The sequence below is a fragment of the Trematomus bernacchii genome, unplaced genomic scaffold (assembly GCF_902827165.1).
Source record: "Trematomus bernacchii unplaced genomic scaffold, fTreBer1.1, whole genome shotgun sequence".
Taxonomy (NCBI): Eukaryota; Metazoa; Chordata; class Actinopteri; order Perciformes; family Nototheniidae; genus Trematomus; species Trematomus bernacchii.
Window position 1 is genome coordinate 14,118,929 of NW_022987705.1, and position 27,018 is coordinate 14,145,946.

Genomic DNA, 27,018 nt, shown 5'->3' on the forward strand with positions numbered 1-27,018 from the left:
GACTAAATAATTGTAACGTTTTTGGTAACTTCAGTGTAGGGCTGCTCGATTATGGCAAAAATCATAATCTCGATTATTTGGGTCAATAATTAAATATCACGATTATTAAAAACGATTATCCATTTGCTTTGAAAACATCAATTTATTGGAGAAAAATAATGTTTACAGTATGTTTTTAAGAGTTGACTACCCTGAACTTTAAGTATAATTCAACTGAAAAACCCCAATTTAAAAAAAAATAAAATAAAAATAAAAAGAGTAATAATAATAAAGAAATCGTTTTATTTCGATTACGTTGTTTTCGTAATCGTTGCAAGCCATAATCGTAATTGCGATTCAAATACGATTAATTGAGCAGCCCTACTTCAGTGCTTGAAGTACCCTTTATTTGTGAGAGAAGTAAAAAAACTAGTCTGCTTCTGAGTCACAGATATGGCTGCAGCAGGTAATGCACCATACTAATAATAATATTGGAGTTATTACTCAAAACAAGTCCGCAAAAAATCCAGATCCAGGTAAATCAAATATTAGGCCACTTGATTAATTGCAAAATGACATTTTCAAAGAAAATGCCAATTATATTGTAATAACTTTGTTTATTTGTCTTATGATAAACTGAATATCAAGTAGAGACTGAAGTGCCATTTAGGACATTTCAATATATTTATTAGACAGAACAACTTGTGATTAATTGATGATGAAAATAACCATTTGGCAGCTTTGGAAAACAAAACATTAATACTTAACATCTTTCTGAACCTCTCTCTAAGAAAACACTTTTTCTGTGGTAATGATGAGGCCTTGTGAAAAACGAAGAATTCCAGGTGTGTTCCCGTTTTAACTATTCCTTATCCGTTCCAGACAGCCTTATAGCATCTTGCCCCCGGTGCCCTCTAAGGGAGTGAGCATTTGTAATGCCTCGCTCCTAAGGCAGAGAGGATTCTGTCACTCCTGAGAAAAAAAGAGCCCTATGACAGAGAATAGATTTGACTTAACCATGACTTTTTGACTCGGGTCACCTTTTTATCTAATATTCCTGATAGTTGAGTCTGTACTTTTGCATGACAATAGTTTAACAGTAACACTAGAGTAAGACCATTTGAAAATAATTGACACAGACTGGGTGATATTTTGGTTTCATGACAGTTTCTTTAATAAAAACAGGATCCTTCACATGAGATGTTCATGATGGAATCAACACAGGTTTTTTTTTTGTCTCCCTGCCTGGATATAATACCTTTGTGGATATTTATTTATTTTAAGTCCAGTGAGTTTGGCGTGTGAACGAGAATGATTACTGTTGGTCGTCATCACTTCTCCTGCCTTTCTGCTCTGGTTTCTGATGAATGGATGCAGAAAGCCACAGAAGGAGAGATGAAGGGCCGGTGGGGTCATCACATCCTCGCGACGGGGTTGATTCCCAGGATGTCGAAGCATTTGGCCATGATGGCCGCCGTGGCTTCACAGAGCAGAATCCTCGACATGTTGACCTTCACCACCTTACCTGCAGACACAAACAGAGATTTCACAGATAAATTATAAACACTACAAAAAAATTATTTTACAGTTTGAATTACTTCTTACTTTGAATGTTTTCTTTTTAAAGAACTTTGAACTGCTAAATGTGCTAAAAAAAATGTCCTTGTCTTGAAAAGAGCAAAACAAGACACAAAGATGAGGTGAAGGAGATCAAAAAAAGAGGAAGAGAGAAACTAAACAGAAACTGAGAAGCCAGGCCGATTGAGGAATGGAGAGAGAGTCAGAGGTGAAGCACAGAGAGATAAGAACAAACAGCAAAAGGTCAGAGGTCACTTTTAATCGCACAGCTGCAGCACACACCACAACATTAAACGAAAGTCGATGACCCGGACATCTGCATCAACACACGCAACACCCATGACTGTCCACCCCATCAGGACAAATGGCTACGCGGATCAGAAATCCAATAGAAATTAAGTGTGTAATGAGCAGCGGAGGGTGAATTAAATAGACAGGCTGTTTAAGGGGCGGGCGCGTCGATGATCTTTGACAGACAGCTAAATGAGTCGGTAATTTTCACAAACAAGCAGACGCATCCAAGTATACAGAGTGAGGACCGAGGGCTGCTGACGCTGAGGGCGAGCCGAGGAGAGAGAGCTTTTATAAAAAGATAAGAGAGGCTATAACCCAACCGCTTGCGTCCTTACTTTTTGGGAAACCTTAAAGGACATAGTAGTTGCTATATTGCTATATTGCTATATATAGTAGTTGTAGTCTGCTTCTGCGTTTAGTCGGTGATTCAAAGAATATATATATTTTTCAGTTTTTATTTTCTGGATAAGGGCTTTATCCATCATAAGTCTTAAAGTAGCTCTACTAAATAGTGGTTGGTCTCCTGGCCTTAGTGGAATTCAAATGTTATAGCGTTAAAACTATCCCTAAATAGAAAATAGAGAATAAACCGGGGGTCCCCTTGTGTACATAATAATAATTAGACGTGGCTGATTTTGTTTACCTCTACAGTCTTGGTTATGTGAAAAAACTCTTAAAGGTGGGGTAGGTAAATTGGAGAAACCAGCTCGAGATCGCTAGAACTTGAAAATACACAACCGGAAAGATCTGCCACTTCCTTACAGAGCCCCTCCTCCAACACACACGAACGCGCACATGACCAATGATGGATGGAAGGCTGACAGGCAGGTAGGCCATCCAGTTATTTTAGCCGGGCCGGCTAAAATGATTGGTCGTGCTTTTTACAGTACTACGGCTTCCACAGATGACATTTTTTTATGGATTTTTTGTCAAAGCACTTAAAGGGGACCTATCATCCAAAATGCACTTTTGTACGTCTTTTATACATGAATATGTGTCCCCGGTGTTCCAGGGAACTCACCAAGTGTCAGAAAACACAACCCTCTCTATTTTCCTCCATACCCAAATCTCTAAAAAAGGGACTGCAACGGATCTGATAAAAACTGATCCAGATTTGAACACTGTCCTGACGTCAGGACAGTGGCGCTACGGCTATTGGGCCAACTCCACCAATCAGGAGGAGACAGCCACGGCCATTGCCGTTCGAAAGCGCTGGAGACGCTGTAGTACATATGCCAGGCCTCTAGATGGTGCTGTTCTCACAGAATCAGCCCTTGCAAAAACAGAGCTAAAAAATGTCAAATTGAGCAAAATGAGGCATGGCTAAAATGCATGATCTGTTTGGTATTAAAAAAAAAAAAAAAAGTATAAATATGCCTTATATAGGTATGGTCCTACACTATATTATTCAAATATAGCATGATAGGTCCACTTTAAGATATTCATTGCTATCAGGATGTTAAGAGCATTCCATGGAATATAACAAAAAGTGTATCTCGAGCCGGTTTCTCAAACTTACCTACCCCACCTTTAAGAAATATATTTGGAAGTAAATAATTATGAATAAAACATTTTAAACTTGATATATCTGCTGGATTAGAATATAATCTTTGAAAAAAAAAAAAAGAATAGTGGTGTTTTGATCATGAGAGACTTCAACTAAAGTGAGGAAGGTAAAACTAATGTTGATCTTTTCTAGTTTTCTTTGCCATGTTGAGGACTTGTTTCTCCATACACCCTTTGAAAGAGGTCTACATGAGCAGTTCGTTAAGCCAACAACTGAAACTGAGTGCAGTCAGGCTCATGATCTGAGTCTCTATTCACTTTCTATATGCTTTCTAACAAAGCTAAATAATGGGAAATAACCTACAGCAGACGTTACTCCCGTAGCGCTAATGGATCATTTGCATAATTAAGCAGCTCCTAAGCTGAAGTTGTAGCACTTCAGCGCACCGCAGGGACAGAATGCTAACGGGAACGAGAGGAGTGCTAACAGTGTTCAGATGGCGTTTAGTGGAAAGCCTCTCACGGTGAAACCTCATTTTAATTGCCTGAGTTCCCCCTCCAGCAGAACATTTCCTGCTCTTTGGTTCTCCTTTTGCACTTTTGACCTTGATGTCAGTTACCTGTCTGTCGGTCCTTCTCCACGCAGTAGCAGCTGTCGTAGAAGTCGGTGAAGGTGGTGGCGAGCTCGTACAGGTAGTCGCAGAGCGTGTGCAGCATCAGGCTGTCCAGGATCTTCTGCAGGATCTCTGGGAAACGGAGGATGACCTTCCCCAGCTCCCACTCCGCCTCGTGCTCCACCAGAACCTCGGTGGTCTCCGCGGCCTTCTTCAGCGCCGCCTCGTCGATGTTAGCCAGGCGGACGATGGACCTGAAGGAAATCAATAGCAAAAGAAGAACATGTCACATTAGCAGACATGTTACAAGATAGGCTATTTGCTGCTTTTGGCTTTTTTTATAATTATTGGTAGTTTCAGGCTGGTGAAGAAATGGAAAAAAGTAATTTAATAATACATAAACATGCAATTAAAGAAAGTCCCAACAGTTTTATTTGTATTTGGCCTGAATACTTTAATATGTTATTTCTGTCACTTAGTTCTTTTAAAAGGCTGCTAAAACATTTTTTGCCATGGTTGTGTACTTATTCATCTTTACTTCAAAACTAATTTCTGCTTTTCTTTTTTATCATTGCTTGAGTTTTTTCCCCGCTATGCCACTTTTGCTTTAACGCTGTACATTACACGGCAGAAAATTCATCTTCTTGGGTTTAAACAGTTATTTTAGGGAAACTTCTTTTTAACTCAACACAGCTATAGACACAAAACCTTTTTTTAATGAGCGACACCCCACTTTGAAATGGTCTTTTAATATGTGGTTATTTTTATATTGCTTTAGTTATTTATTTAGTTATTTATAGATTCCCTTTTAAGTTGGTGTTTTATTCATTTGACCTTTATTAATCTTATTAACTATTACAAGTGTCAGGGTTTCCCACACAGACTATACTTGGGCGGGCCGCCCAGGTATATTAACGGCCGCCAAAGTATATTATTCAGATCTGTGGGAAACACTGAGTGTATTATTAATGGGTTTTATTTTCATTATTTATTTAATAGGTATTTATATTTTATCCTATTTATTGACTTTGCCTTCCTTTATTTTACCGAGATGTCATTGTGTTTTATTTTTTATTAATATACATTATACTGCTGTGTGTCTTAAAGTGTTATTGGTTTTTGCTGCTTCTAAAACTCTGGTTGTGTTTTAAAGTGTGCGTTGTTGAAGCACTTTGAGCTGCACCTGTTGCATGAAAATTGTTATACAAATAAAGCTTATTATTATTATATTACTTTTAACAGCTGCAGTGTCCATTTTGTTATTTTTCCATTATTTTTCTAAAGATTGAATTGGAAGAACAAGATAATCGATAACTGAAATAAATGCTTGCACCTGTACCGTCTTCTAAAATATATTCAGCATAGCCTCGGAGCATGTGGCTGCCGCTCTGCTCCTCATTGTTTCCATTAGCGCGCTCCCAGTTGAGCGGAGCTCCGTGTGTGGTTGTGTGTTTTCCTGACTTTTCTCTGACACTTGAACACCCGCAGCGTGGGGGCAGCTGCCACCAGCGAGTGCTCTATTGACTAAACGCAGGAAAATCGAATCCTCTCAGGCGAAAACTGCTGAAAAAAGAGCAGATCAATCTCAGCCGGGCTCCGTGCCACCCTGAGTCTCACACCTCGGGGGGGGGGCGGGGGCCCTCTGCAGCCGGGACACGGCCACTCGATGCAGGGATAAGGGCCAGGGAGAAATGGGGTCTTGCTGATTGGAAAGACCCCAAATACTAATCCTTTGCCACAAGCTCCCACGAGAGGCTGATCTGATAATGAAAGTGTACCGGTGCTGCAGGAGGGTCTCTAACGAGGAAGAGGAGGAAGCAGAGGAGGGAGAAGAACTCCTTTTTACTTTCAACATACTTTCAGTAGTTGAGCTAGCTTACTGCATAGACAGCCTGAACACTGTCCTCTTTCTTCTGCATCCTCATATTTGAACCAACTCATCACCGTGTGTACCCCAACCAAGCCTCAGTCACATCTTTTAACTAAACTTAAGGCTCATTCCTTTTTAAAAGCCCCACTTTCAGTTAAACAAGAAAGCCTGTAAGGACCAAGATAAATGATGAATCTGAATGGATGTACTTAGGGTCATATGTCCGACACATTTGATTTAACTTAAAAGTAAATGGTCATATTCTTATTGTTCTTACTTGTCTGTAGTAATATGTTTTGTAAGCATTCCTTCTTATTTTTGAATAGTTTGTGAATTTGTTATCATATTTGTTCTATAATTGTTTCTTACTTCTTAATACCTATTACTTTGTTTATGTTTGCCCCGCTACACTATAGCAACTTCCCTCTTTGTGGAAACCGACTTTGCAAAAAACTGTTTGTGATTTTAGTCCTTGAAGTAGTTAATACAAAAATTGACAATTCTTTATTTATCTGAACTTCTTTGCACGTTAACATATAGATAAGTACCGTTTTATTATTATAGTCTTCAATTTAAGCATTTGTCAGTGTATTGAAGTCGCTTCGGGAAAAAAAGCCTCATGTAATGTCGATATTCCCGCAGCCAGATAGAGGGCTGGTTGAGAATAGCTGCTGTATATAACCCTGATGCATTAGTGGCTAGAGTAAACATCTAATGCTCTGTAAGACAAACCCATACACCAGATCATACAGTTCAATTCAGCTCCTGCTATGTTGTGTTTACGTCCAAGGTTAAATCAGAATTGCTCTTCAGCTAGGCAAAACATGTTCAGTGGAGAAGCCGAACGTTTCAAGATGTCAGTATATAAACTTCTGCACCACTATCATTCATAAAGTGGTTGTTGGAGTGACCCCTGACCTGATGCGGGTGAAGGCGTAGAGCAGGTAGGCGGCCGTGTTGCCCCGGTCGTCCAGCATCTTGTCGAAGGCGAACACGTAGTCGTTACTGCGGTTGTGGGACAGGTCGGCGTATTTGATGCAGCCGAAAGCCACAGACCTCTGGGCTTTGGTCAGCTCCTCGGGGGTCAGCACCTTCAGGAAGACAATTTCAGCTCAGTCAAGTTTCATCTACAACCCCCCCCATAGTCCCTCACACAATAATCTTTAAGGCATTAAATATTCTGATAACTCTGTGATTTTTATCATCTAGTAATTACTGCAGGCGCTGCGTCACCTTATGCTGCCAATAGTAAAACCGGTGAGTTGAATTTAATCCAAATGATGAAGAATGTAATTTAGTAACCTCAGGGAAAGATTAAATTGACTTATTAAGTCATCGCCTTCCCCCTGAATCTGTGCGTCTGATACCACAGGGAGAGAAAAGAGTGAGGAAGAAAGTTTTATGATGGTGATTCAAGTGGAAAACAAAAACTTTCCGTCAAACAGACCGCACATATAATTAAAGGGACAGGACGTAATGTATTATTATTTTTAAAGAATTTGAATAAACACGACGGGAAGAGACAGAACAGCTAAGCAGCTAACGTGACAGGAACAGAGGAAACATGACATGAAATAATAGAAAAAAACACGATGTGAGACAAATGTATAGTGTCATTTTAGGAAATTATGCAAATGGATGGAAATAGTCTATTTGCTGGGACGTTTGTCTGCAACTGATTAATACGCATTTGGTGCTTCAGTGAGCATTTCGGGCAGCAAGACAGTATATGTAGGATTTCGTCAAAAACAAACCGTGTTTTGTGTTTTGTGTGTGTGTGTGTGTGTGTGTGTGTGTGTGTTTATGGAAATGAAGGAACATGCTGTCCAGTGAAACAGTGCGGCTCATTGATGGGTTTTTAATCGTTTTTGGACAACAATGGAGCTCAGAGGAAGAAGACGTAAGGCTTTGCAACCTGCACGATACTTGCTATAGTGTATAAAGGAATAGTTGGTTTAGGTAGAATTTCTTCAGAATGAATCTTTGTAGACCTCATCAAGCAAAAATGCCAATCACTCTTTTGCTTTCAGCTTCTCATATAAAGTGTGTTTTTCTCCGTTTGATGTCTTGTACAGTAAATGGATCCTCTGGACAGCTTGATCAATCAAAATCAGTCAAATCCAAAATGGGAAGAATCCGTCTTTCACTGTCAATTTAGCAGGAGTGCACTCAAAACACTTTAGTCAACAAATTCACTTTTTCTATATGCACATCAGAAACTAATGAAAAGCATCAAAATTAAGAAACATGTCCTTTCAATAATTAAACTGAGCCTCTTGTGCATTTCTCCAGTACTGTTAACATTGAGAACGGTAGAGGAGGAACACTTGGGGCATGACCAAAGAAGTTTGGGATCCACTCAGTTAAACAATAATGAAATAATTGTATAATTTCAACTAATGTTTATGGTCATTTTAGCTAAATATAGTGATTATTTTCTCGATATTTGATCCCAGACACCAAATTGAGGCCTTCAAATTATTTGTAATGCCCACAAAAAGTCCAAAAACCTAAAGAAATTATATTTTGTGTCAAATATAAAAGCAGAAAATCCTGATCTTTCAGAAGCTGGATGCAGATCCTTTGTGATAGTCCATTAATCAGTTAGACAATGATTGGATTAGGGATATGATAGGATCAAAGAGTTCAGGCGACAGGACTACACAAGAGGGCAGGGATGTTTAAGACAACACTCTACATAACAGGATGAAACAATATAGAAAAACAAATCACAGAATAAATAATTGAAGACAGTAGAACAGAGGTGCGACTAAGACAAACTAATGGTATCCGCAGAGTAAGAGGTTCATGTGTGTTCGGTGTGTTTTAATGAGGCAGGGTTAGCAGATGGTAGACGTGGGCACCGACCCAGACATACAGCACAGCACCGGGCCAGAAGGGCCTGCAGGGAGACTGCGCTGGCACCAGAACCTTCTCAGCATTCAAATCATTGTAGTTCAACTGGAAGTCACCCACTGTTTACACTGCACCGAGTACTCCAGATAATACTTAACCGGGGCAGGTTCTGTTGTTTTTTCAGCCTCATTTGTTCCCCCTCTGCAAGTTTCCGATACAAACCCTTCAACATCAGAAGGTGCATACACTCAAATTAGCAGAAGCTGTCAGGATTCTCTGTGTGAAGTAAAGGGAAAAACAGCGGCCAACGATTGCCTCGGGATGAATGAAGTGTGTTACTTTCTAGGTTGAATCAAGAGGAGCTGGATCAATCTGAGGTAAACAAATACAACTTCACATTCCTGAACATACACTTCTTTGTAACACGGTCAGGTTGAGCTGCGGTGATGAAAACGTGTGTTGCAGCAGGGAGATACCGGCAGCTGAGTTTGGGTGATCTGTTAGCGACAGAAAACACAACGCACACTTCTCAAGCCTTCCATGGAAGAAAAGCTACAGAGATGGTGATGGTGGAGAAATCTCAGACACAACAAATGGTCTTTGATGGTTTCATGAGCTAAATGTCAGAGGGAACAAACAACATCAGGCTTCAAGGAAGTTCAGTGGAAACACCTCCGCAGCAAAAGCTTGAACTCAAGGAAGAAAAATAGCAGCTGCAAGGCTTCATGAGGCACGTTCACACCAAGTACTTTTCCCACAGTAGTTCATGAGAACTTTAGTTCATGAGAGTTCTTTTAGTTCTGATGAACTAAAGCATATCGCGTTCACACCAAAATGAGTTCCTGGGGGTGGATTAGGCAAATGAACCGCTGACGTCACTTATTCTTCTTCTGCTTTGGGTTTACTGGCAGGCCGCAAACAACTTCACGGCGAGTACAGTAGGTGGCGGTATGCACCTTAAAGTTGCAATTCGCCAAAAAACCGAGAGAAGAAGAAGAAAAAAAACTTCCGCTTCCGCTGTATGCTTCTGTTTACCTTCCGACCTCAGACACGGTATGGAGTTGACGTTTTGGTGGTCGTGTTATACAGCTTCGTAACTGAGTTATTTAAGCCAATAACTCAGCCACAAATAAAAATACAGATCGACCATTCAAATGCAATAGAAATGCTGAGTCGGAGGCGAAGGCGGTTAAGAAGCCTTAACAAAAGGATTGGACCACGAAAAAGCACACGCTATGGACATGTTTCGCCGTAGGATAGCTGAGGATGATGACCGTTATCACGCCCAAAGAACAGCAATGGTACGTTCATTAAATCACATTAATACTATCTAATGTACGATTTATGGAGTTATGTAGGGCTAATTTGTGTCTTTGTATGTATTCCAGATATGCGAATACTACGGAATGGTCGGCAATGTTGGTTTGCCTTTGTTCCGGCCTGAAACCTCTAGAAATACTGGATGGATTGCTTTAAAATGTGGTATTAAAGTTGCAGTATCATCCATGTTTTCGCAAGATTTATTAGAATGACTTTTGAGATCCCTGACTTTCCATCAAGTGGCATAATCTGGTTAATACTTTGATTTATGACAAACTTCCTGCAATACTAACGACATTCCCATCATCTGCAGGTTTATTCCCAATTAGCAAATGTAACCATTAGGGCTGCACCATTTGGGAACATTAACTAATTGTGATGACTTTGACTGATATTGCCGGTGCGACAGGAATTGCGACATGGAGAGGGAATTATCATTATTTTAAACATTATGACTATTATCGTTGGCAAATATATTTTAGATGATCATGGTGTGATACTTTAGGAAGATCTGTACAAAACAAAGATATTTCATTAAGTCTGTAGAATACCGTTTGTTACGCAGCTACAAAATAACTAATATATGATATTTTTAACACATGTTGCCTTTACAAAATGTTGCGCTTACTGGAATTTGGATGTTGCACAAGCCTACATGTCAGCATGCTAATGTTAGCATTGAGCTCAAAATATTTAATTGTATTTTCTTAAATTGTACTTTGTGACTTAGAGCAACCATCGGCAACACATACTCTGAACTGGAGTGACATCTCATTATCTCATCATGGATTAAACCAAAAACAGATCTTCCTATGGTCCTAGTGTCATTTTAATGAGGTGTGATCATTTCATGCTTTCAGCTGATGAGGTTTTTTTATCACCGCCGAGTATAATCAATTTCCAGTCCGTCAGTTTTTATCTTTTAGTCAGAAATCAAACAAGACAGAAATAGCATGTGTGTGGCTGCGGACATGAGGAGGTTAAAGCCCACACAAGACTCAGGTAGAAAAGAGCAGCATGATGAAACGATGAAGAAAAATCGTGAGTGTGTGTTCCTCCATCAGTCCAAAAAAAGATGTTCAAGAGAGACCAATCAGAGTCGGCTTGTCCTCAGAGCTCAGCAGATCAGAAGGAAATAAGTTCTGGTGGCATTTTTTTTTTACATCAGAGATGCAGCGGTCTATTGATGTGATCGGAAAGATCCAGAGTTGAAATCTCTTGGTGCAGGGTGAGCACGAGCACGAGAAGGATACATGGAGAGTCAGATGATCATTACTGTAAAATGAGCATCCTCAGAAACTGGAAAATATAATGAGCTGCTCACTGGACGGCTTACTAAAATCCATATGAACATCTATACCACATTGATTGACAAATCATATAATATTTGCCAAAATGAATTGGACTGACAGATACGATATGAAAACAATTAAATCCCTGCTTTAAAACTGAATAATTGAAGTCCAAAAATGGTGTTATTCTTCTCCGTTTAATGTTTTTTAATCTTCAACAGACCAACTTTACAAGAGTTGTGTCAAGCAGGAAAACAAACTTTACTCTGACTCAGTACAACATCTATTCAACCTCTTACCACTCCCAACCATAGCTCCCAACATAACAGGTGTCAAGTGTGTTTTAAAGCATATTGTCACCACTAGGGGGCGGCAGAAGCTCTGTCTGAAGGGACTTGGCTTGGGAAGTGAAGGGTTGCTGGTAGGGCTGCTTGATTATGGCAAAAGTCATAATCTCGATTATTTGGGTCAATAATTGATATCACGATTATTAAAAACGATTATCCATTTACTTTGAAAACATCCATTTATTGAAAAAAAAAATTTGAACAGTAAGTTTTTAACAGTTGATTACCCTGAACTTTATGTATAATTCAACTGAAAAACCAATAGAAAATAAAATAAATAATCGTTTTATTTCGATTATGTTGTTTTCATAATCGTTGCAAGCTACAATCGAAATTGCGATTAAAATACGATTAATTGAGCAGCCCTAGTTGCTGGTTCAAGTCCCAATGAGACCCATCAAATTAAAACGTGTGGACAGGTAGCCAACACTGGTATGTGTTTGTGTATATCTGTATTCAGACCTAATGTGGTCCCGTGCATGTGTGTATTTGAACTATGTAGGAAATAACAGTGAAAAATATACAACAGAATAAAAGACTGAATTCCCCCAAGTGAATGAATAAAGGGTCAGATTCTTCTTTTAGTTATGAGTCAGGGTCAGCAAGATAATGAGAGCGCTTTTAAGGCTTTAGCTGACCTGACTCAGCCCCCAGGTGATACGATTCAGAGCATAATTAGGAAAACATCTTGAATTTAAATCTGAAGAAGATAAATATATGCATTAGATGTTTTTACAGGAGCCACAGTCTTCTTTTTAGTTCTATTAGAAAAGGCTTTTTTTTGTAGAGACAAGTGTTCCTAGTACTAGACTCCTGGTACTAGGATGGGTTAAATGCAGAGAACACATGTCACTGTGTGTGCTGTGTGCTCTGCATGTGTGACCATTAAAGAGGGGTTCATCCCTCCCCAATTCAATTCTTAAAATGCAACACAGGTCCAAGCTGGAATCCTACTGGTTGCCTTGCAGTGATGTGGTATGAGAAGCACTTTAGTTCAATGAACAGCCATGCAATTGTTTATCAGTCCGATGCTCTCTGTTTGAAAAGAGATGGAGGTCAAAGTGAGGGAGGATGAAAAGGATGGACGATTCTGTGGCGACGCTGGCATGTTTCAGACATTTGATGTATTTCCACCTTAAGGCTCTGCTACCCACAGCTACCATACCAACATATACCACTTTTCCTGGATTCCTTATCTTATCTTTAACCTTGTGTTTCTGTCTGACCCTCGCTCAGGGGTCACTTCACCCCAAAAGTTGGTTTATTTTATACAGATTTCCAGCTATTTGAGATGACTTCAGTAAAGGAGGAATGATATGCAATGTGAGCTGCCCACAAGTATACCATAATAATAATAATTGAGAAAAGTAATCTTTCCAGAAACAATGCCCCTGTTTGACAAAAACATTTGAAATAATTGTTCACTTAATAGCTTTTTTCAGAGCTTTTAGTCTTCATTCACAGATAGTTTGCTTGATTGCTGAAAAGTGGGGAAAAGTTCCAAAGAAATATAGTACACAGACCTTATGTTATGAATCATTTGTCAAACTACAACCTAATTATAAGGTCAAGAATTACCTTTCAATTTCTCCAGTTAGTCGGAACATTTTCTAATTATAAAGTAGTTCTTATATGGATTATCTCAAATCAAATGACGAAGAAAATGGGAAGAAATGGTTTCATGATTCTGTGAGCGTCACAAGTGAGATTCACCTCCACTAAATGGGATGGCGGCAGAAATGTCAGACAGTAATATCCTAAAAACCGGGACAAATAAAACCAAAGCTCTCTGGATGGCTAGACACCACTAAAAGGTAAAATTAAATTACGTGTAATGTCTTTGCCCTTTGTTAATGTCACCTTTCCCTTCCAGTTTATGAGACAGTGACGGTGTCTTACAGCAGACAGCAACTTTTTTTTTATGATGTTCAAAAGTGAAAGTGTAGGCTATGGGATTCATATCCTCGACGTGAAATGCTGCCAAACAAAACACTTATCTTGTAAATCAGAGGTGAGACATGACACAAAGCCAGATATTAAAATAACAGTGAAAGCGATAGAAGGTGTATCTTCTCCCTAATTTCCTCCATCAGCGGCATTGTTCCTGTTAGCCTGTATTTACCAAACTTTAACTGGAAGAATCTGTTGAAGTCTGGCAAATTTAAATCTCACCGGTCATGACCGAGTCAGCACCAGAACAGAATTAAAGCAGCGCTTGATTTCAAGTCGGCAGCAGGACACATAATAAAACATTTAAAAGTTTTGAGCTAGCGAGGCCTTTGTGTATTTTGGTTTGATAACAACGTTTTTCTCTGATTTTATTTTCTATTGGAATATGCAGGCCTAAATCTGTGAGAAATTATTTGTGGTAAGCGTAGGTTTTCTTAATATTAATTTATATTCTTGCGCTATTGACACAACTTGTTTTAATTAAAATATTCTACATTTTAAACAACTATAAAACCACATCTTGATGGAGGCGTTCTTTATATAACCTTCCAAATATTTGTTTGGAAGTAATGATTTTACAGAAATCTCTCTCCATTTTGTTTCCAATGGGAACTCTATGCAGCAGCACTTGTTGTTAAAGACATGACGGCGTTCTCACCTTTTCTCTCTCCTTCTCCTTCAGCTTGTCCATGCACCTCTTCAGTCCCTCGTCCAGCAGGTCCATCAGCCTCACCGTGTCTCCAGACCGGGTCTTAAACTTTTTCCTGGGAAACAAATCAAGGAGAAAGAGCTTACAGTTAGGGCTGGCTCAGGCTGACCTTGAACTAGCCTACAACTATAGTTAGATGCTGGGGGACGTTCACTTCTCATATTTTACCTCTCTTCTGCTACTTATCTTTCGCTTTATCCGTCTGCTTTATTGTCGCCTAAATGCATGTTCACTCAGACTCAGGGGCATCGTTGCTATCCCTGAGGTTTCTCCCCTTTTTTCCTTGTTTATTGTTGGGATTCTAAAGGCACGCGGCACCGTAACCAGTGGCACACTAGGAATAAGTGGAATAAGTGTGCAAAATATTTAAATTGTATTTCCGGATCCTGAACGAGACCGCCGCCAGAGCGCGTCTCCCCGTTACCTGCAGAAGGAAGCCATGCACGCAACGCAGCCCCGCTCTGTTTAACTCCAGGTGACTTTCTGCCGCTTTCCTCCGTGGTGCAGGGCTGATCGTTTCACCACGGAGGAAAGCACTTCACAAATTGCAGTACCCATAAGGAGCTTTACAAATGTCGCAGTTTTTGCGTGGCTGTGTCTGTAGTTGAAAGCCCAGTGGCGATCTGCTCATCTCTCATTGAAATAATATGCTACAAAGGGGCGGACTGGCCATCTGTGTGTTGAACTTTCCTTTCGGCTCCCAGACCGTAGTCGAGGAGGGCAGAAGCAACAAGCTTCAGGTTCAATAACCCACTTTAGCTTAAATGACTGGAGAGAGGCGAGCTCTTCTTGAGAGGTCGTTGCATTTATTTAGCTGTTCTTCTGTTTCACAAAATACATCACAGACCTCTGTTTTTCTGCTGCCTCGTTTCACTTCCAGAAACATACACGCGCTCGCTCGCTCACTCTCGCTCTACCATCCACACACACACACATGCACACGCCACACCCCTCTCTCTCTCTCTTAAAGGGACAGCGATCTCATCTCACTCTGCATGACCCTAATATCATAACATGTGTGTTCTGGAGAATCACAGAACGGACGATCGTCCTTATTATTATGCCGTTTAAACCAATTATTTAAATGTGTTTGTTAAATTCGGCATCATGTAAGTTGTGCTGACAGGTACACACACTGCTTCCCCGCAGCGAGGACCCCCTGCCCTCCTGTTGATAGTTCACGAGCGTCAAGCTCCTCAACACCCCCCCCCCCCCCCCCCGTTGATAATTCTCGATCGTTGGCACGCTGATAACAATTTTTTTTTTTTTTTTTTTAAATGGCACTTCATATCAAAAAGGTTGCCGACCCCTGGTCTAAAGGAAAAGCTGTACCCACTGTGAAGCCCCCTGAGACAAATGATTATGACAAACAAATGATAAAATGTGATTATTTGTTTGCGAAAAAGTTAAATGAGAGCTGACTGATAATCCTTTAAGTCAAGAATCCACATAAATCCCAAAACCTTCAGACAAAGTAAAAGAATATGAGGCAGTGCAGTGAGTTTTTCTGACATATTAACAACCCCCCCCACACACACACACACACACACACACACAGAACTTTCCAGATACTGAGTTTTGACTTTCTGCCGGCAATAATTATGAGTTGCTTGCTGACAACTTGGGGCGATACATTTTGTACAATCAACCAAATCCTATGAGCATTGCAAGCAGAACATGAGCCAAACATTTAATTACCACCCCCTTTTTGTTCACCCTGTTTACTTGCAGCTATAACAACTCCCCCCGCGGCTGCTTTAAGCCCTGATTGTCTGGATGAGCAATTATGAAAGCAGCATGATAAATGTCTAATGGGGTTTGGAGTAGCGGAGACATTGTGGGGCCAATTTACGCCCCCTCATGTTACTGTGGGGCGTTTAGTAGCACTTAGTTATGGCCTCTGCGAAGAGGAACATCAACCCCCCGCCCGGAGCTGGCACTCCTGCTCCGGACGATTGATTAGGAAAAAACAACAGCGTGACAGGAAGTGTTCAAATGATAGTGCGCGCTCACCTATTGGCCACACAGTCATCCGTGCTTACAATAAAAGGGAATAAATAAAAGCCAGGGGATGTAAAGTTCAAATGCTTGGGACGGACAAATATGCTCTGGTCAAACATGCTCAGTGTTTTTTTAGTTTACTACCAGTTTATATCAACTTGTGTCCTACTTTCATACATTAGTCCATCATTTATATTAATTGTGATAACATTTTGATCAACAAGGTAACTGCTGGGATTCAGGAATGTGAACTCTAACCATTGAAATGAAACACAATTAGATGTTTCCTTTCATACATTGTTATTTGCGTTTATTACAGACAAAGACATTTAGAAGAAGATTAATAGTTCAACTTTCAACTGTGTGGTTCTATAATTTCTGACTGATACTACTGTAGCATATTTACCCTTTTCATTCTTCATTTTTCTGATTTTGAAAGTTTCTGCATTTAAAAGCCTCAAATCTCATATTCCAACCCCGACACAAGTCATTTTTTCAGCTGGCATTGTTGAATCTAATTGACTCATCTGTTGAATCTGTGTTGGAGGAAGCTGGCCAGCTTTGCTTAACAAACATTCATTTCAACCAGTGTTTCCTCCTTCTGAATAACTGTGAGTGGGCTTAGTGTTTGTATCATAATGACTGAAACTTGATCTACTATTACCATACAGAGCCAAACACTTGCTTTTAAAAGTGTTTTTAGCACGGTAAACCATATTACTCATCCTTTACTTTGAGTAATTAAGATAGTTATTAATAAAGTAGCCTCACATTTTTGTTTCAGCTGGTTATTTTTCAAGTGAACCAATTAGCACATTTGTTGGCAATGTTGTAGTAACAGCAATATTTAGTTATCCCTAATGCAAAAAGCATTCAATATGTATTCATTTGGGATCCATTTTATGCGGTTTCCTGTCTCTATTTAGTGTATGTTAAAATGTGATGGTAACTGATGGAAACCTAAGGCCAATAAGTGTCAGTTTTAAATGTAATATAGGTTAGAAAACACGTGGTTGTTGTTGTTGGACGCATTCTTTCTTCTTAGCATATCTTCAACTTAAGATAAGCCTGTTTTATGTGTTAATCTTTTTTCTGAGTTTAAAATAAAAAGCATCTTTCTAATGCGAGCTTAAGTTGTAACCGTCCAACTTGAATTACCGTCATCCACCTACTGCAGAACTTCTCAGCCCCCTCATACCTCACATGCCGAGTGATTTTGCATCCTTACCTCTTCATACACTGACTGTACTGTCTGTGTAGCAGCATCTGTATATCTTCCTGTTTATTTGGTAATGCAGTCATGTAGTAAAATACCTTTTTTATGCATGACAGTAAATGCAGTAAAAACATGGAGCAGTGGTGATAAAGATACAGCGAAGGACATCCAGATGATTATAGTGATGCTGCGATGGAGGAGCCTCAGTGTTCTGCTCTTTGTTGCTGCTCTGATGACGGTGATTTGGATCCGTGTTAAACCGTTATTGGTTTGCATGCAGCAGCGACTCTCAGACCTTCAACGCACTCAGTGTCAACACTGTCTGTACCATGGAGAAAAGCTCCCGGGCTTTATTGTTTTATCACTTTGTAAAAAGGATTATGCCGTCTGTTGAGGCATATATTATTTATCTATATATGACATATGCTTCTTCTTTTGATTTTAAGAGTTGTAATGTCTAACAGTCACATGATTAATGGAACCAGTTTCTACTGACTGATTTGTGGATTCATCTAAAAGCATATGTCCTTAAACTTCATAAGGAGACATTTTTTAAGAAAATGTAGGAAATATGCAGCATATATATTTGATTTCTTGCAGAAAATGTATAAAAAGCCACTTTAGTATACTACTTTTGTCATTGCTCACATAGTATGAAGTCGTAAACAAGCGCAATTTGAATTGCTGTCTCCACTGAACACAGACAACAATTCTAAAAATCTGAGCTCCATGTCGAATATCAGCAAAGAAGGGGAAAGGCTGTCCGCAAAAGAATGGTGAAAAATGCGTACACCAACAGAGTAAGCTACTGAGCTGCTGGTTGATTTCAAAGCCAGGATGAAGACATTTAGCTTAGCTTAGCGTAACGGCTGTGACTGCCTGCTCTGTGTCTGGTGTCACTCCGTGTGTTTTAAACTCACTTGTCCTCCCCCAGCACCACTCCAAAGCCTGCGTGCTCCACCCGGGTCACCTGAGGGTCGTACCAGCCAATCAGCTGAGCCGCAGCAAACACCACCTGGAAGTGTGTGCCCTAAGGGACAAAACAAACACAAAAGTCAGTGACATATATGCATAAATGTCATGTTATAGTTTCCAGAAAAAGAGAAGAACTTCCTCCATGTCACTGCTGACTGGAAAACTAATCCTGAGCGGCTGCACTGCACAGCAAAAACAGAAACAAACAAACAGAACCGTGTATGATTCCTCAGACCAAGTCATTTTGTAACCTGATGAAGTTACTTTTAAGACACCTTTGATTACTTTATTAGAATACAGTCATGCTCTCTGTGGTTATATTTACACAGCTTTCAGCATATATAAGCCAGTATACTGTTAACAATGTTCACCATTTTAGCTTAGTGTGTGAGCATGCTAACATTTGTTATCAAGCAATAAACAGAAAGTACACCTAAGGTTAAAGAATGTCTTTGGTTTGCGAGTGTTTTGCTATTGACAAATGAAACCTGATGATGGTGCTAAATAAAAAAAGAACACATGTTAATAAGAGCCAGGAACTTCTGAACCAAATGTATATGGAAATCCAGGAGAGATCATTCTTAAATAGTTTTACTCGAAATGACCACTTCATGACGGGGTTAGTCATAGGAAGAAAGTCATCACTGAAGTCAGTAGGATTTATCCTCAAGCCGGCATCACAGTTTGTACAAAACCAAAGCATTTAAGTTAAGAATTTGTTTTTCAGAGGAGAGCGAAAACCTCATGCCACAGACACAGGACACACGTGTCTGCGTACACACGTTCCTTATTTTTTCAACACATTTAAGATCATTTCACCGTGGTATCATTTCTGACAGGTTGCTTTGTAATTACTGTTTTTTGGATATGGTGCAACAGACAACAAAAGAAGAAGACAGTTTTATTTCCAATGAGCTAACCCTCTGCCCTGAAGAACGAAAGTTTCTGCTTCTTGAAGTGGTGCAGAACAAACTTATTGTTCAGGAGTGACAGGACTTAAATTGCTGTGAAACTAAAAGTCCCTTTGCTCCTAATTAGACATTTTAAGATTGTAACTTTTGGTGTTTTTTTATCCCCCCCCTTAGTTTACCTTTTTAGTTCTAGGTTTCTTTGTCAAGCTTCTGTATTTATACACTCATTCCCTCCGTCTGCCCTCCCCACCCACCTGTCCGCTGTCTGTGACGTAGATGATCATGTCCGCCTTCTCGTCGAAGAGCCGCTGGCGCAGGGCTGCGAGGTCCGATGTGTCGTAGGTGTACCCGCCGTCAGATTTGACGATGGTGAGGGGGATGGGCTGACCCGGGACAAAGACAATCTTACGGCCCTCGTCCATCTCGCTCAGGCCTAAGGAAGGAAAAAGAAGAAACAGAAATAAAAGGAAGGAAGGATGTTTAAAGGGAGAGGGTGTACAGGGGAGGGGGAGAGAGTGGGATTAAAGCGAGTAATAGGAAAACAGGGATTATGAGAGAGAAAGTTTGATTAGAGGGGAACGAAGAGAAAGGGGAGATAATGGGTGAAGTGAAGAAATGCAGATAAAGAGGGAACTCAGATACAAATAGGGGATTAGACAACATTAAAAAGAAAAAAACTACATAAGGACTTTATAAAAATGCGCAAGACATTTATGAGTTAGCATTGCCCCCTGGTGGTCACAAAAGGGTGTTACAGCCTACATTTTCAAATAATGAGTGTCAATGACTTTATATTTAGTATTATTGGCGCAAAAAGATTAGAAGCCTTCAATAACCAAAGTCCATAGAGGGAAACGTTCAAACTGAGACCAAGAAAAGCACAGTGGATCAAACATGTTTCTGACTGAGAAACGTCCTCTGCCGCACACTGACCTCTCTCGTCAAACTCCTTCACCACCTTGGTCATCATTTCCTGGTAGTACGACTCTCCTCTCTCGATGAGCGTAATGTCCAGGCAGTTGTAAACCTTCTGAAACTCTGAAACACACACAACCACCATCTTAGAATCCTTTTAAGGAGCAAATAATAAACAAAGCTTAAGAATACGTAGAACTGAATGAACACAAACAAACAAATGTTATTGAAACATAAACAATTGCAAGTTCATTTAATGTGTATTTTTATTCCAATGTAACGAACATATTGTATCTCTCCGGTGTATTCATTACAGATGGACTACATTACCCAGAAGTATTTGTATTAATTGTTTAAAATGGGAGCATTTTGATTATGATGACAGCTGGTTGAATCTATACATGCTAAAGAAAGGTGGAACAGTGCTTCTTTTCTTTCCTCCATTGGCATAGGGAACACTCCACAGTTCCAAAGGAAAGGAGAGAATGCTGTCCCAATACTCTACGCAAAAGCTAGGTTAAAGTGACATGGCAGACCATCATCAGAACCGTTGTTGCAGAATAACAAAGCCTAGTGTAAGCAGGTCTTAGTGCAGAGTTTTCATTTAGTCCTTATGAATTCAAAACAGCTCAGGAGCTGCACTGCACTGTTTTTTAAGTGAGGATTTGTCCCTTAACGTTACAGCCTCATAAACAGGTTCATTAATACGCAGTGTACCTTTCCTGGAAACATCACAGATGAGGTTCCAGGCTTTAATGAACTCGGGCTCTTTGCTCTGCAGTCTGACGACACACTTGTACGCTCGCTTCTTAAAGTCCTCCTCCTCGTCAAAGCGCTTCTTCGACTCCTGAGTGAGGGGAGGGGAGAAATACATGAGAGGGGGGAGGAGGTGGGCTCCGAGAAGAGAGAGAGACATGAGAGACCAAAGAGTAGGGTGGTAAGATGATATAAGAAGTAAATGAGGTGTGGAGAGAAATGAAGAAACATAATGTTCTCTGTTTATACAAATATACACATAAAAAAAAACATACACATAGAACTGCTGCACTGCAGACGCATCCATAGAATATTCCTGCATCAGACATATCCTTAACAACAACACCTTAAATTCATTATTTTAAGCCCATTCTTTTCTCCAGCTGGACTACTTTTAAACCAAATATGATGTTGTGCTTTGTTGTGTGTCCTTTCAGATTATTTGCCAACATTTTCCAAAGTGCCCTGAGGATTGAGACAGCAGTGGAAAACAGATAGGCAGAAACAGATGGAGAGTTACTGACTTTGTAGAAGGCCTGCAGGTCTCCGATGGGCGGGCAGGAGGTGAGGTAGTCTGGGAATTGATCCTGCAGGTGGGCGATCAGCATCCCAAACTGAGTCCCCCAGTCTCCCACATGGTTCAGCCTGAGAGTGGACAAAGCAGTGTCCAAACTAAAGTCCACAACTGACACTAATCATGACTTTTTACTCTTCTGCAAGCGAGACCGACAACTGACAAAACTTTGGTCTGGAGTAAGACAGGGAAATGATTGGCCACATTGTCAAGATATTGGGTATGAATATTCAGGGAATTATGCTGAAAATATACTTATTACAAGTTGATACAGGAAAAATTATCATAAAAACTGATCAGATTCCTATGAAAATGACTGAGTATTTATGATTGTCAGTCTTGGCATGACAGACAAATCAATATCACTATAGTAACATTAGAATTTGACTTAAAGCAAGCTGAATCTGAAATGTCCTAAATGGCCACCATACAGAGGACTGATTTATGCCACAGCATGACTTTTCCTTTTTTTGGAAAAATAAAATATGTCTCAATTTTGTATCCGTGCAACAATTTAGTTTTCTGGAGTCAAAGAGCTTTATAGAGATAATAATGAGGCTGTAGACTTTGAAATATTTCTATGACTATAGTACAGTGAGGTTAGTGGTGTGTGATGGTGTTTCGCATGCAGGAGGTTTTGTTAACAGCGACTGAACTCACCTGAGAACATCGTAGCCCAGAAACTCAAACAGCCGACTCATGCTTTCCCCGATGATGGTGGAGCGCAGGTGGCCCACGTGCATCTCTTTGGCGATGTTTGGGGAGGAGAAATCCACCACCACCTAAACAACAAACACACACAGATTAAACGATACCTCATAAACACAAACCTGTGAGACAGAAAACCTTAAAATATCTAGTTTAGAAGAAATAAAATTGTCTTTGTTTCTATTCTCAAACCAAAATATGTGGCTAAGAGGAGCAGCTCTGCAAACCTACACAGTAAAGTATGTGGCAGAAAAACTAGATTTTAAATAAACTCAGAGGATAACATCACTAACTTTACATAGCATCTGTTCCGAGATCTATGCTCCATGTTATTGGATCTATCTATCAGGGCAGCAGAGGCCATTAAATGAATAGTTTACATGTAAAGATCTGTGGCAAATAGTGGCTGAGATTACACAAACAGTACTTTGGTGATTTATAGTTAGTTACGAGCATGACTTTAATTCTCTTGATATAAATGAATCTGAAGCAGTTTTCACGCAACACGAGGGAGTGTGACTTACCCTCTTCTTGGACAGTGGGGGGGGCTGCACGCCGTTGATCAGCAGGTTGCTCATCAGTTTGGACACAAACGGCCTCTTCAGATAGACGTTGATGAACCCTGAACACAAAAAAGACATCAGAAGGGAGGATGAGAGTGATTTTGATGTATTTAATAGATAGATCTTTTACTAAGTGTTTTACCATGGTGTACTTACCTAATTTTAGTGTTTTACTTATTGTGTTTTTTATCATTAATAATGTGTACTTGTTCATTTTAGAAATATGTAAGTCTATGCTCTTTACTTCATCTGAACTATACTTCTGCTGTGGTAAAGTACCTTTCCCAGTTGAGGGACAAATAAAGGAATTCTGATTCAATGATATTGATGGTGGATTCATGGTATCTTCAATGCATCATAACATTATGAAAATCCACAAAAAAACAAATCTTTCAACATTATTTGCAAAATACAATTGACATTTCTCAGAGCTGAACTGTTTGACGTATGATTATAGAACTTATTGTGGCCTACACTGACCGAATATTGTTTTAATTGTAGTTTCTATTTCAATGAATGAAAATATTTCTGAAAGAAGAGTCAGATGTTTTGTACCTGGTCCGGCGATCTCAGTTTTGAGGATGACTTCGTTGTCGGAAAGGTTCTGGACGATCTTTTGTGCAATTTCCCTGGGGTTGGTCTTCACTCCCTTTGCCTTCAGAATCTGGAACACCACACAAGACAGTTTGGCTTAAAATGTGTTTAATTAACTAAAAGTAAATAACTTACAAAAACAACCGATTTCACAACTTTCATGACAGAAAGAAACTTTTTCTGAGTGTAATTACAAAATGAGATGTATTGGATTTTCACAGATGATTAAACCTGCAGTGGTTGTACTGATTCAGCTTGTTTCTCTCCACAGAACAATAAGAAATGGTTCAGCATGAATGAAAGGCCTCCAACTATTATCAGGCTCCTAAACAACTTAAATCTCGTAAAAATAGGTCGATAAAAAGAATAAGAGCCTTAGACCTAATTCAACAATCTTTGAAAGTTATCCTTTTATTCTCCAACGCTTTATTTGTTGTTCCAAAGGCTTTATTGTCATATGCATAGCTACAGTGTAGATATGAAATGAAAAGCTTAAGTCAGAGGGTCCTTCAACCATGCAACATAAATGTATATATTAAGACATAACTATAAAAATAGTGCAAGCTCAGGAATTGAGCAGTCAAGGAAATTCAAAAAGTGTTTAAGGGAATCTAAAATGAGGAACTTTAATTACATTTCTGGATCTGTACGCTCACAGAAACTTTAATTAAAATGCCGTCACAGAGTCATTTTCTGTGCTCCACAGACCTGGGCGATGGCCATGGCGCTGTTGCACTGGTACTCTCCAAACCTGGGCTGCTGGCTGGAGGCCACGGACAGGGGGGGGTCTTCCAGCTCGGGGTAGGCATCACGGATGGCCTCGCAGAAGATCTCCTCCAGCCGGTGGAGGATGTTGGTCATGGATTTACCGCAGTGAACCGTCCTCTCCTCCTGCAGGCTCTGAGCACACACAGCACATCGGCCTCATTAATATAAGGATTAGACACAAATCATTTTACCTGCAGATGGAAATAAGCTAATAGCTAAGTCTGGCATTAATCATCTCTTCTCTTTTTAAGATTTATGTATTTTAATGTGTGGTTCTTGAGAAGACTAAAAAAACAGTTATTTTTGTCTGACTCTTTCTACAGCATCCGTTTGGTGTTCTGTGCTGCAGCCACCTCAGAGGTATTTTTAATTGAAAAATCGAATATTTCAGTCACTAGTAGTGTAATTTTACAATCGTGCTGCAAAGGTGGAGAGCATAAAAGCACAGTAAACCCTGCAGTCCAACACAATACATTGCAGGATTTTGACAGTACTTAAATTTAAAGAAAATCTATTTGTTTTTCTTTTGCTAATGATATGATAAGCAGCTTCATCTCAATTCTGAACACCGTGGTAATGTGATTAAAAAGGAGGAAATGTTTGTTGACATGCTTGACTCTGAACGTTGTGTAACTGAGATCCATATTGCTCTAAGATAGCAAAAATATTATGATATTTGAATAAGTTAAATTCAAATAAAATCCTGAAATGTCCCAGTTTGTGTGTGAACATTTGTTGAGTATTGTTTTATGTGTATTCTGTGTACTCACCCTCTTCAGGACGTTCAGGCGGTACTTCAGTTTGGCGTTTTCATCCCGCAGCTGTTCCAGGCGGGGAGATGGACTAAGGTTCTGTGGGTTTTTTAGACCCTCAACCTCTGCAGATAGACTCTTGATCTCCTGCTCCTGAAAAACAAAACATACAGATGTACATTTCCGTAAAACGAACTAAATCCTTAAAACGTTACGATCTCCCTGAGCAGCATCTACTCAGCTGAGGTTCTTACTTGCAAGCTGACTGCAATAGAGTAACAAGTAAAAACCTATTTTTGAATCAGATCAACAATTTATCCTATCAGAGACTTCATCAAGTGAATCACTGCTTTTACAACAGCTGTAATTGTACTGTGACAACAATCATTGCTATATTGTACTTAAGTAAAAGGTAGAACTACTACAGTAAATCAGTTACAGGTCAAAGTCATGCATTTCAAATCTTACTTAAGTCAAAGTACAAAAGTATCGGCATCAAAATATACTCGAAGGAACGAAAATCAAAGTACTTATAGTTCGTTGGAGCTCAATTCAGAATAATATATGAAATCACTGGATAATGATTATTGATGCATTAATGTGTTCATCACAGATGGTAAAGGTTCATTTCATCAATCTCATTTAATTATTAATTATCTCATTATTTCGGCTCATTTAATTACTGTATGTACTACTACTTATTCATATTTTAAGTTAGCGTATAATCGGAATCTTTAAAGTCACTAGTAACTAATTCTGTCAGATAAATGTAGTACAATATTGGCATATAAAATATAGTGGAGTAGAGGTATAGTAAGTCAAATGAAAAATACTCAAGTTAAGTACCCCAGAACATACTTAAGTACAATACTTAAATTAAGGTACTTCAATACATTACACCACTGTCATTGAGCTACTTGCTGATGTGTCACTGAAAAATGGGTTGACCTAAAAAATGACAGGGAGACACTATTTCTTCAATTGTACCAAAACAATAGGTATTTGGTACAAGGTTTCTTAGCCGAATCTGAGATTAGCAAACACTTACCCGGGATACATTGTTTATTTCACACAGGAAATTAGTTACTTTTATCAAATTGCTAGACAACATTCAATTGTAAGTTTGTTTATTGACGTTTGGTGGTGTAGCTACCTGACATTTAAATACATGGTGTTTGGTGTAAGCCGAATTTGAGAGTGGTGACAACTTACTCTGTAGACATTCTATGTTTTGAAAAGTTTTGAAGTAATTTGTTCTGAAAGGCAACATTAAATCTAAAGTGTGTATAATGACGTTTGGCCGGTGTGATGCTACCTGGCATTTAGCCTGCTAGGCTAGCTAATGTATGTTAAAATGTGTTGAATGTGAATTTACCTGATAAACTAAATGACACCTTATTCCATAAGATGTTAAGAGAATTCTCCAACTTTTCTAGGCTAAATAATGTAATGTGTTTTATAAAAATCCTCTTTGATTAGAGGGAATATGAATTGTCACACAGATAATCACAGGGCTGTTATTGTTTTTATAGATACAAATAGGCTGATCTTATAGAACATGATGCATTACTGTAGATGCCTGTCAGTATTTAAAGAAGTTCAAATTAGCACAAACCTAAACATCTACAGCAGTAAAATGCAACCTCAATGCAGCAGTAGGGTAATACAAAAACATAATAAATAATGGTAAAACACTGATATTTTTTACATTTACAGGTAACGTCTCTTACCTGCTGTTGCAGTCGGGTTGTGTACTCGTTTACAGAGTCTCCCATCTTTCTGAAACACTTCAGAGAAACTCTCCTGTCGGCTGGATAGACACTCGTGGCTGATGAAACAACTGCTAGAGAAGGAAGAAGTTGACAAGCGTACTTCCGGTATGTCTTCGTCTTCGGTTTTACTAGCGGGTCGCATACCATGGTATAAGGAGGACAGCGCCCCCTTCTGTAACCTGTATATACAGCACTATC

The 27,018-nt window shown here is 39.4% G+C and overlaps 1 protein-coding gene across 1 annotated transcript; it reads right to left on the minus strand.

The window, feature by feature from the left end:
• Window positions 1-1,129: 1,129 nt before the first annotated feature.
• On the minus strand, window positions 1,130-26,919 carry rars1 (arginyl-tRNA synthetase 1). The gene is made up of 15 exons (XM_034140225.1): window positions 26,779-26,919; window positions 25,067-25,201; window positions 24,237-24,428; window positions 23,490-23,598; window positions 22,896-22,993; window positions 22,324-22,445; window positions 21,614-21,734; window positions 21,051-21,180; window positions 20,352-20,456; window positions 19,673-19,851; window positions 18,453-18,562; window positions 14,265-14,370; window positions 6,760-6,932; window positions 3,978-4,225; window positions 1,130-1,504 (listed from the first exon to the last, which is right to left on the minus strand). The coding sequence occupies exons 1-15, from the start codon at window positions 26,821-26,823 to the stop codon at window positions 1,395-1,397; spliced, it is 1,983 nt and encodes a 660-aa protein (XP_033996116.1). The 5' UTR covers window positions 26,824-26,919; the 3' UTR covers window positions 1,130-1,394.
• Between the last annotated feature and the right edge of the window lie 99 nt (window positions 26,920-27,018).